This window comes from Pelobates fuscus, chromosome 8 (assembly GCF_036172605.1).
Source record: "Pelobates fuscus isolate aPelFus1 chromosome 8, aPelFus1.pri, whole genome shotgun sequence".
Lineage (NCBI taxonomy): Eukaryota > Metazoa > Chordata > Amphibia > Anura > Pelobatidae > Pelobates > Pelobates fuscus.
The window spans coordinates 19,687,239-19,699,960 of record NC_086324.1 but is presented as its reverse complement, the minus strand read 5'-3'; the positions used below and the strand labels follow the sequence as shown (position 1 = coordinate 19,699,960).

General features: G+C 37.6%; 1 protein-coding gene across 1 annotated transcript in view; it reads left to right on the top strand.

Annotated features, from left to right (window-relative positions):
• Window positions 1-225: 225 nt before the first annotated feature.
• Window positions 226-12,722, top strand: part of LOC134571222 (lactase/phlorizin hydrolase-like) — a 63,909-nt gene continuing 51,412 nt past the window's right edge. The window contains exons 1-6 of the mRNA XM_063429392.1: window positions 226-802; window positions 8,593-8,663; window positions 9,402-9,482; window positions 10,532-10,637; window positions 11,468-11,546; window positions 12,392-12,411. Coding sequence (XP_063285462.1) covers window positions 226-802; window positions 8,593-8,663; window positions 9,402-9,482; window positions 10,532-10,637; window positions 11,468-11,546; window positions 12,392-12,411 — 934 coding nt within the window. The remainder of the gene's footprint in view (window positions 803-8,592; window positions 8,664-9,401; window positions 9,483-10,531; window positions 10,638-11,467; window positions 11,547-12,391; window positions 12,412-12,722) is intronic.

The window sequence follows — 12,722 nt, the reverse complement described above, 5'->3', positions numbered from 1 at the left end:
AAATATTAGGTATTTACTGCAAAGTGTTGTATAATGTTCTATAAATAAATGTACATTATTCCTTTCTGAGTTGAACATACAAATATTTCTCTTTATTACCCAATAACATGTGTTTCAGCAGTTTTCTTATCTCCACTGTAGATAGTACAGGCCAGATGCTCATTTTATGACTAGTGCCTTGGTATAAATCACTTCTCCAATAATATACTTGACAGTACAACCACAATGGGTTTAGGTTTTACAGGAATAATCTTCACTTTACTCCCTTGCCTGTGCCAAGGATTCAGTCTAAAAACAAATGAAAACCTTATAGCCATTGCTGGACCTTTACCAAGTATCACAGGTGGTGTTTATAATGACGTGAAGCAAGATGAAGTGTCTGGATGCCATGGAGATATGCTCCTTTGGCTGAAAGACCAAATCCCTATTCTCAAAAAATATGGTGTCACTCACTATAAAATCAATCTGGAACACAATGTTCTCCTACAGAATGGAGATCCAAAGACACCAGACGATGGACAAGTCAAATGCTACCACACCCTTCTTCAGTATCTTGCTGGAGCAAGCATTCATCCAGTGATCATCTTGCAAGGAAGACCCCTTCTTGACCAGGCCACCAGCGGACCACTCAATCTCTTTGAAGAATATTCTGATTTTGCATTCAGAGCTTTCGGTGATATCGTTCAAACTTGGATAACCTTTACTGGTCAGCCAGGCTACACAAATTCTGGATTCCTGCAAGGTCTTCTTCTGGCACACCAGAAAGCACACAGTTTGTACCACAGAAAGTATGCTTCCGCAGGTAAGGATTCTGGGGCATGGGTTTGGGAGAGGTCTTTCTGTAATTAAAATACTGTGCAAAATAGGTGCATCGTTCCAGTCAGACTGGCTTTCGTTCTTTAAAATATCTGATTTTCAAAAATAAAAACAAATACATATTTTCACACATTGCTAATAAAGAGGAAAGATAGACACATTGTTTATCTGCTGATTGCCAGGTGAAAATGACAAAGTTTATAACAATGATTGACAGGGATCCAAGATGGTGGCTCCAATGACAGGATAAAGATGTGCGGATTTTACATTTCATTTTATTTTTAACAGCTCACAAATACATATTAGTCAATGCAGAGTATGCATTATATTAAATATCCTTTTCTCATTTAAAATAAATTGTCCCATAAATGTATTAATGCAGGAGTCATCATATAAAAGACTATAGTTAATAGTCAGTAGGTCAATGAGCCAGCCCCAAAATGGCAATAAATGCTGAATATCATGTTATGTTAAAATTAAACAAGTAAAGATCATGGAGAGAGATCGCAGCAGTCCATTAGGAATGATCCTTTGGAATTTATGTAAGTACTAGATGACATAACGAGTGTTATAACGCCTGGATTCAGACTTTACCTTGGACAAAGATTATTCTCTTATTTTATGACATGAGAAATTCCTTTTGTGCCACCTGATAACTGGCTCTATAACAACCCAAAAGTGCGTCCTTATCTTTACTATACGACCATAAATATTGTAACGTAAATTCAAGGTCACCCAGTGTATTTCAAGGTCACCCAGTAACGATTGTATTTACTAACTTAATCAAAATTGCTGAACAGTAAAACATTTCCAACTCAACATTAGTCACAGTTTGGTCGTTGTAGCGTAACTTTTGCCTTTCAGAGGTAACCGCCCGGAGAGGGTTTTCCACTGATAGAAACTGCTTTCCCTCATTCTCTGAATTCTCCTGAGGGACACAGAGAAACCCTTTATCTTTCATTGAAACTGGTCATCGCTAATTGATCGGTTGATTCCCGTTATAGAGCACCATTCTTCTATACCTGGAAGGGGGTGTCCGCTGATGCTTTCCTGTCGATTAGCAGCAGATGGACGAATTTTAAAAGGACTGTGTTGTGAATATTTTAGAAAAATCTACCGAATAGTAAATTAAAGGAGCACTTTAATTACCATAACCTGGAGTGGTTATGGTGCTCGGAGTGTTCACTTCAATACATTTAGCAAAAGCAAGAATTGTGTTAGGATAATTTTTATACATTCAGTGTAGATCTAAAATCCAGGTTTTACTGTTTCTTCCATATCTAACAAACAGAGAAAACTAGTTTAATACAATATGTCACGCCATCATTGCCACAATCTGGTCCATAAAGAATTCCCTGCTTGGTTAGGATTTTACAGCTCTATACAGCCCATCATTTATAAAATGCACCCATACTTCTTGCACATGATTTTGTTCAGAAAAAATAGGGCTTTCATTTCACATCAAATATTTATATATGAAACATAATTTAATATGAATAAAATATAACAAAATGTGAAAAATGAAGAAATGTTGTTATTTTACAAGTTCTGCATGGCATTTTAACCCCTTAAGACCGCAGGACGTTCTATGCCGTCCTTATTTTGGTGGCTCTAAACGCCGCAGGACGGCATAGAACGTCCTGCGATCTTTTGTACTTACCCGGTTGCCTGCGATCCCACGCCGGCGATCGCGGTATGGGGGACTTACCTGGGAGCCCAGGGAGTCCCCCTCTGTCCTCTTCGGCCCCCCAGGGCCATGTGATCGCGATGTCCTTGCGAGGACCCTGCGATCACATGGACGGCATAGCCGTCCATGTCAATGCCAGCAGGGGGAGTGCCTGTAATGACAGGTACTCCCCCTGCTGTATGAAAAAAAAAAAATATGTTAAAACAGTGTAAAAATAAGATTATATATACTTAGATCATATATATATTTATTATATATGTGATCTAAGCATATATATATATATATATATATATATATACACATATACACATAAATATACATACACTGTCTACGTGTATTTTAATATTAATATATACATAATTATATATATATATATATTAATATCAAAATACACGTACAATGATATTGATTAAATATATATATAATTTTCATTAGATATATATTTATATATAATAAAAAATAAATATATAAATACATTAAAAAATAAAATTAACAAAATAATAAAAAATAAATAGATAAAAAATATATAAACATGCGTAATTTCATTCTAACTGTATTTTAAAATTAATATATATATATATTGATATCAAAATACATTTAGAACAAAATAATATATATATCTATATACATAAGTATATATGTATATATCACTATATATATAGCTATATAGAAATAAAAATAATAAAAAAATTATATACATATATATACACATATATATATATATATACACATATATATATAATAATTCTACGTATATATTTATGTAATAATTTTACATAATTAGGTCATTTTATTAATTACAGGACCTGCCTGACAACCCAGGCCGAAAGTTCAGGGAATTACATTTTCTAGCACTATATTTAACCCTGTAATTTTTCAAGACACCATAAAACCTGTACATGGGCTGTACTGTTTTACTCGGAAGACTTCGCTGAACACAAATATTAGTGTTTCAAAACAGTAAAATATATTACAACGACGATATCGTCAGTGACAGTGACATTTTTTGCATTTTTCACACACAAATGGCACTTACACTGACGATATAATTGTTGTGATACGTTTTACTGTTTTGAAACACTAATATTTGTGTTCAGTGAAGTCTCCTGAGTATAACAGTACCCCTCATGTACAGGTTTTATGGTGTTTTCAAAAGTTACAGAGTCAAATATAAGGTTTGCGTTTCAGTTTTTTCACATTAAAATTCACCAGGTTGCCTTTGAGACCGTATGGTAGCCCAGGAATGAAAATTATCCCCATGATGGCATACCATTTGCAATAGTAGACAACCCAGGATATTGCAAATAGGGTATGTTCAGTTTTTTTTAGTAGCCACTTAGTCACAAACACTGGCCAAAATTTGCGTTCAAATTAGTTTTTTGCATTTTCAAATATTAGCACTAACTTTGGCCAGTGTTTGTGACCAAGTGGCTACTAAAAAAGACTGGACATACCCCATTTGCATTACCTTGGGTTGTCTACTTTTGCAAATGGTATGCCATCATGGGGGTAATTCTTATTCCTGGGCTACCATATGGTCTCAAAGGCAACGTAACCAATCTGGTGAATTTCAATGTGAAAAATACGCTATATTAGACCCTGTAACTTCCCAAAACACCATAAAACCTGTACATAGGGGGTACTGTTTTACACGCGAGACATCGCTGAACACAAATATGTGTATTTTATTGCAGTAAAAGCAAACAGTATTATGACATTGACAGTTAAAATGTCATGTAGAACGAAAAAAATAAAAAAAAATCTTATTTTATCCCATTTTTTTTATATTTTTTTCATATTAAATTATGTTTCATAGCTAAATATTTGATGTTAAACGAAAGCCCTGTTTCCCCTGAATAAAATGATATATAATAAGTGTGGGTGCATTTAATATGAAAGAGGTGAATTATGGTTGGACAGACAGATAGCGCAAATGCCAGGTTTTGTTTACGTTTTTTTTGGATCACAACTTGTACATTTGGCTGCGGTCTTAAGGGGTTAACTGTGAATGTCATAATACTGTTATCTGTATGTTTTGATGTCCCAAGAGTACACCAATGCCCCCCATGTACATGTTTTATGGTGTTTTGGAAAGTACAGGGTCAAATAAAGAGCTGGCCCTTTTCAGTTTTTACACATTGAAATTTGCCAGATTGGTTTGTTGGGCCTGTGTTGCCTTTGAGACCGTATGGCAGACAAGGAATAAAAATTACCCCATCATTACATACCATTTGCAAAAGTAGATAACCCAGGGTATTCAAAACGGGGTTTTAAGAAATTAAATTTCTCCAATATATAATTAATAAAAAAATATATAATTAAATATACATATTATATAAATACACTTTGAATTAGATTATATATATCTATATATATACTGTATATAAAAAATGTAATGTATATATATTTTTTTATTATTTATAATTAGATTATTTTATTAATTATATATTAGTGGATCTATATGACATCCCAGGTAGTCTACCTGCAGCTATTCCTGCCAATCAAGCCAATTACATAACTCTGATTGTCAGTGGTGTATCCTGGTTTTGTGCTGCCCTAGGCATGACAATACTCAGGAATGCCCCCCCTCATCCGCCCCCTGCCGCATTCTAAATACACATACACACTCACTGACAGACACGCATACACTCTCACTATCAGACACACACAAACTAACAGACACACACATAGTAACACACTCCCTAACAGGCACACACACTGACACACACACTCACTAACAGACACACACACTCACTCACTAACAGACACACACATAGTAACACATTCCCTAAGAGACACACACACTGACACACACACACTAACAGACACACACAATGACACACACTTACTAACATACACACACACTCATACACACACACTAAAAGACACACATACACACTAACAGACACACACTCACTCACTAACAGACACACACAGTAACACACTCCCTAACAGACACACACACTGACACACACACTCACTAACAGACACACACACTCATTAGCAGACACAGACACACACTCCCACTCACTAACAGACACACATATAGTAACACACTCCCTAACAGACACACACACTGACACACACACTCACTAACAGACAGACAGACACTCACTAACAGACACACACACACACTCACTCACTAACAGACACACACACTCACTAACAGACACACACTCACTCACTCACTAAAAGACACACTCACTAACACACACACACTCACTAACAGACACACACACATTCACTAACAGACACACACACACACACACACATTAACACACTCACATTTTTTTTTAAAATTCAATCTCCCCAGCCTCCTTACCTTTGGGAATGCTGTGGTGGATTAACACTTTCCCTGGGGTCCAGTGGGGCTGCTGGCCGGCTGGCCGGCCAGTCAGTCGGTGAGTGCTGTCGGCGAGGGAGCACTAATCCTCCTGTTCAGCTCCCTTGCGCGGCACGTAGTGATGCCGGAGCCAGAATGACGTCATATTCCGTCTCGGGATCACTGCGGTGCACGCTGGGGAGCTCAAAAGGAGAATTAGTGCCCCCTCGCCGCCCGCCCGGAAAGTGCCGCCACTGCCAGCCTGGGGGCCCTGAGCTGGGCAACCAGCCAGCTCTTGGGTCCTGCAGGACAAGAGACTAGCAAGGCATTTGCCAGGGCGATTGGGGGGCGGCTTTTTGCCGCCCCCCAGAAAGTGCCGCCCAAGGCAAATGCCTCTGGGTAAATACACCCCTGCTGATTGTCAGTATTAGCTGCATAGGGACTGCCTGTATTGTCAGGCAGATCCTCTAATATATAATTAATAGAATAGGTAGGTACCCTGATTGCCATTGGCGTAGAAGGTAAGTATTGCTGCCAGAGCCAGGGCCGGATCATTATTAGTGAAATAATAAATATCTAGCAAAGAGCTAGTGTTTGGTTTATCCACCTTTCTCTCCCGTGTTATGTCATGTTTTTGCACTTTGCATCCAGAACATCGCAAACTAGTAACTGATAGAACCCTGTATCAGAATCAGATAATACATTAACTACACAGGACTGATTAGAATGCATTACCAAGAGACACGAGATCTGATATTCCTCTCAGTTATAAAGAGAACACTGGCAGAGACAGCCTGCGTCAGATACATGATATCACATGAACAGAATGTCCCTTCTGTGCTCAAACAAAAAAACAGACTGACCTTATACAATGACAAGTTCTCTTTAATGGAACACTCCAACATTAAAATAAATGTACTATTAATATTAGAGTGATCCTATTATTACTTAGAGTACTACACCCCCATACACACACATTGAAATATAATGGTAAAAAGTCATCATAAAATGCACCTTTATTTCAGTACTGGGGACAGTCTCTGCTGTGCAGCTTCTCGTTCTCCAATTAAGTCATCAGTTGTGATGATTTGTCCAAGCCAATGCTTCTCATATAGAAGCACTCAGGACGTAGGGCACATTTAGTTTAATCAAATTAATTGTTTCTCACTGAGAAGCATTGGACACATTCCACGTTACCATGCTGTGTGTGAACTTAAAAGCATTCTGTTTTTAGAGATTTTCCATGAAGAGATGACAATAGTGACTGTCAGTCAGCCACTAGAGCAGGGGTGAACAAAAGGTAGATCCCCAGATGGTGTAGAACTACAACTCCCTTGATACTTTGCATGCCTTTAGAATGCCTTTGCAAAGACCAACCATCATTGAAGCTGTAGTTTTGGAACATCTGGCGATCTACCTTTTGGGCATCTCTGCACTAGAGGCAATGTTTTAGACAAATGGGAACATTGCTTTTTCTATGAAAAAAAGGATCTATGCACTGGAACCCCTTCATCAAGATTAAGTGGTTTTGGTGCTTAGAATTTACCTTTAAGTATATAAATTAATGGGAACCTTTACAATTAAAACTATTATTCTATAGATGAAATGGCGATATGTTTCCCTGCTATCCACTATGATTGCTTCCCAACCCAGTTCTCAAAGCACAAACTTGGTCTAATGTTTTGTTGGTATGACTACTGGAACAGAAATGGAATATGCATAAAATCTAGACTTCTGGTTCACCTTGATTTACAAATGTAGGAGGTTGAACTAATGGGAAGACTTTCAGAGATATAAGTTAGCTTTCTTTGGCAGTGTTGGAGCTATGAAGGAAGAGAAAATGTTAGTGTTGATGACAGTTGAAAAGGGGTGGTGGGTTTGGAGAGTTCTAGAGTAAGGATGGACCATTTTGAGTTGGGTTCGAGAACAGGATGGAAAATAGAAGATTTGTCACAGATAAAGACATCAAAGGTTTCCAATAAAATCAGATTAACCTAGTACCAGGACAGGCAACCTTCGGCACTCCAAATGCTGTGGACTAAATCTCCCATAATGTTTTTACAGTCATGATGGTAGCAAAGCATTAGGGGAGAAGTTGTCCAAAACATCTGGAATGTTGAAGGTTGCCTACACCTGACCCAGTAAATGGAGAACGGTGAATGACACAGTAATTGCACGTTTTCAGAGGATCAAAGACTGGTATATTTGAGTGAGATTGAAAGTAGAGAGTAGAGAGGATGATCATTTCCACTTTAATGAGAGGTCGACCTATGAGTCCAAAGAACCAAAGCAGAACCAAAGACAAGAAATATGGAGATCTTACACCTAACAGGGGTTTTAGTGTGAGGAAGACAGAAAGCTGATTTAAAATTAAAGAACAAGGGGAATTAATGGTGAAAAATGTTCGAGGCTTTAGAATTAAAGAAAAACTTACAGAAATGGAACTTAATATTCGTAAAGTATGAACTTCACTAGAGAAAGAGTAGAAAGAATGAGTTTGGTATACTGGTTGAGAAGATAGAGGATATAGGACAGTGGACTGTTTGCAGCGGAAAAGTGGTGGTGAAGAGGGAAATTAATGTTAGTATGATATTCAGGAGGCTGAAAAATCGACTCATTATATGCAAATCTGTAATATTCTATTTATTTGATACATTGTGCTTTTTAATGCCACTGTCCTATACCTAGTCTCTTGTAAAACATTTGTCCCCATTTAATGCTAAAGAAAACATTATGATTTTTACAGTAATGTTTTTGTTTTTTTCAGGTGGAAAGCTGTCAATTGCTTTAGAATCTGACGTTTTAAGCAATATCCTTTCCCTACAACCAAATTTCATGGTAATAATTTCATGCAGACTCCCCTATCATCTCTGTAAACCTGCCTGGGTCCTTGCAGGAGGTTAAATGCATTGTCTCCTGTTAGCAATCATAGGCAGAATCCATAAAATATTTTTACTATCCTTTTTACTATCCTGAGATAATATGATTTGGATACCACTCACGTGTCCCATCATCCCATCTCTTTCTTAGCAATCTTCAACACACTTCCTTGCTTGGTATTTACTATATGTCCATTAAGACCATTTTCATTCTACTTCACCCTCCTTCGTCTTCATTCAACCTTTCCTTTAGTCTTTGGACTTTATTCGTCCTCTTTCTGGGATCCTTTATTCCACCTTTCCCTTCACAATCCTCATTCATACCTTCCTTCCTGGTCTTCATCCTACATCTCTCTCAAGACTTTAATTAGCCTCTACCTGGGATTCTTTCTCACATCTCTTACAACCCTAGCTGAATCTTTATCCCATCTCTTCTCAGTCTTAATATTAGCCTTTTTTCCTCACTGATACCATCTCTTCCTTTGTAAGTCCTCCACAGACTAGGAAAGAAGTAGTGAGATAGAGGACTTAAGGGAGTTGGTTTGGAAATAAGACTGTGGTCTTCATCCCAATCCTACTTCCCCAAGTTCCCAATCTTTATCTTACCCTACCTTTCCTAGTCTCCCATCTACATCCCATCACCATTTATCTCACCCTGTCCTATTTCATACAATCACTTTGTTTTTTAAAATTTCAGGAATCAGTTGATTTTATTGCTTTAAATGTGAATTACAACTGCAGAGGTAGAGAATTATCGCAGATGTTCAGCAAAGATCAGGTAAGAATCAAATTATTTACGATGGTAATAATGTAACAAAAAAAGCAATACATTAATTATTTGAAAAAAAAAATGTAATAAATAAAAATCTGTGTTTTCTTGTTTCCAGGTATATTTTGTGATCTTGACTTTTATCTACAATATATTACAGTCTGGGTTTTTTACTTAAGTGAGAATTCAAAGTGAGAATTTCAAATTTCAGGTCACAGTAGAACTGAAAGCAAAGCAGACTTTTCCGATTTGGCTATTTTGACCTTACATTTTAAATTCACTTTGAATTCTCACTTTGCTAAATAAACCTTAACATCTTCTTAAAATTCAGTATCCATTGGGATCAATGATGTCAAGTCCTCATAAAATCAATTGTGGTTAGTGTTGCTCATGTACATAGACCACAGGGTAGAGTTATCAAGGCAAACCCAGAGCTCTTGCGTTGCTATGTACTAAATATCACGAAACATTGTATTGGTGTCCATGGTTATGTCTTCTTAATTAGCACTTTGCTCAAGAATAGCCACTGGTTATTAATAAATCGTCAGCAAATGATAATGTATCTATTGTTACACCAAAGTATTTCAGGTTGATATCTGACCTTAACCTATACCAAGGGATGTAGACCAGCCAGAATGATAAAGTGACAGACTAATTGCTCAGCCGATTCCTGGGCTGTATACACTTCTTAGATCAAATGATTAACCTATTCAGACACCAGAAAATTGCTTCTGTATTTTCAGGAAGTTCAAACTCTGTGCCAATTTTGTTATTTTTGTTCATATGATGTTCAAGACATTCTGCTGTGCAAAGTACCATAGCTACAAACATGTTAATGTTAACTTTACATTAAAAAGTAACAACTAGTATCACACTCCGAAAATGTATAAAAATGTTAATTGGTTATGTTCCAATATGGCCACTTTGTTTGGGAGATCATGGCATCAGTGTCTCAAAATAACACTTGTATATATAATCCAAGCGTTACAGTCTTGTATTTCCCATGACATCTTCGTAAAATACTTACCTTAGTTCTTTACTTTTTGTAGGATTTGCAGAAATTGATAAAAGGTCGAGATGTTTTAGTTTTCATTTTACAGCTGAGCGACTGTAACTCCCTAAATACAGAAGAAAAATATATCCCAGTCTTTAAAATATCTAAAAGTAAGTGAGATTATATGAACTACCAAAGACTGAGCATTTATACTGAAATTAACAAAGTTGATGGAGGTTACATGGGAAGAGGGGAGGATGGATGGACAGAGAGATGGACAGATTGAAGGAGAGTTGATTGATCGATGGGTAGATGGATGAATGAGTAGATGGAAAGTGAATTAATGATGGATGGATCGATGGTTAATGGATGGAGAGTTGATTGATCAATAGGTAGATGGGTGGATAGATGATAAATAGTCGATTGATCAATGGATAGATGGATGGATGGATGGATGGATGAATGGAGAGTTGATTGATTAATGGGTTGATGGATGAATGGGTAGATGGAGAGTTGATGGATGATGGATGATTGATGTATGAATGGATGGAGAGTTGATTGATCAATGGCTAGATGCATGGATAGGTGATAAATAGTTGCTTGATCAATAGATAGATGGATGGATGAATAGAGAGTTGATTGATCAATGGGTAGATGGGTGAACGATGGATGAAGAGTTGATTGATCGATGGGTAGATGGATGAATGGATAAATGGAGAGTGGGTGGATGGATGGATGGATGGATGGACAAATTCATTAGTAAAGAATACAAAAAAGGAATTAATGAAGAATAAAGAGGTTGAGGAACTAGAGGGAAGAAGATATGCCTGAATTTAAGGCAGTTATTATGCAGGCGGTATTAGGGAAGTTATAAAATGGAGAGAAGGACAGGCATAGAGTTTATTTACAATATGCTAAACTTGAACAGACACAAGACAAGATAACAAGAGAATAAAGGAACATGATTAGTAATTTAAAAAAATAAATAAATCTATTCCAGCACTGAGTGAATCTGGAGCAGTTTTCGTGGGATATGATATCAAGGCGTTTTTAAACAACTCACCTCCTGATATGAAAAGGTATGTGAGGTATTTATATTCTAAAACATTTGAAATAAAAAAGTTAATTTTAGAGGAAAAAAATTAAGTTGACATCTGTAGGTGGAAGATGAGTCGAAATCCAACTTGAGATATGCAGGTGATGCACACCAGATTTTTTTCTATTTGCTTCAAATTGAGGGGAATTTTATCATTTTTGGTCTCAAAAGTATTTGACACCAAGCTATACAATCACAGAATGACGTCTGCTTCCTGACCAGAACAGAGTTAAGACTAAAACACAATATATGTCTGTGCTGTTTTTGCATGTCAAGCAGAGAACTATGGCATAGTTGTAGAAATATGATTAAGTTGGTGTGCCCAAGGAGGCCTTCTCAAATCTGTCTGTATGGGGCCACTAAATATGGACCCAACTGACAGGGGGGAGACCAAGGTATTGATTGATTTAACCCTTGTAGCGGAGGCCTGATATTCCACAGGTTAACTCCACTAAAAATCCCAGTGAGGCTCAGGAACAAGTAGTGAAAACAGCATGAAGCAGTAATTCCAGCAACTAAAGTAATCCACGAATATCCCCATACAGATCCCAATGAATGGACGACACACAGCATCAGGAGCAGAACTGACTTTTAATCCACACAGTCTCCTTATAAAGGGAGGGATTCACATTAATCAGTACAGTATCCAATAGTGTAACCGTTACCTCCCACACATCTCCTCCCCTCAGTATGACACTTAATCCCATTATACATACTGTAGTTTTCCCTGAGTTCTGAATGTACCCCAAAACAAGCAGTTACAATAATACTGGGGGTACCCCCTGGTAGCCCTGATCTGGGTGACTAACATATCCAAAAATCACCCAGATCAGACCAGGGGTTCGGGAGTTAGGTGGACGGTGTAATTTGACCGACCGCACACGGGAGGTAAAACACACATCAAATACTGCCATCCACGATTAATATTAGATTCGTATGATTCCCCTTGTTCGGTACTTTGAACCTACCGAACAGGAGGCTGATTAGCCTTTCCGTTCGTGAGTTACGGAGCCATGGAGGTCTCAGCGGTGTTCGGGTAATCGAGTGTCCGATTTGAGTTCCAGACACTCGACGACCAAACACCGCTGAGATTTTCGTGCGTAAGATGGCCGCCACCACGTGTTCGTATACCGAACGGCGGCCACCCAGATACATGCCA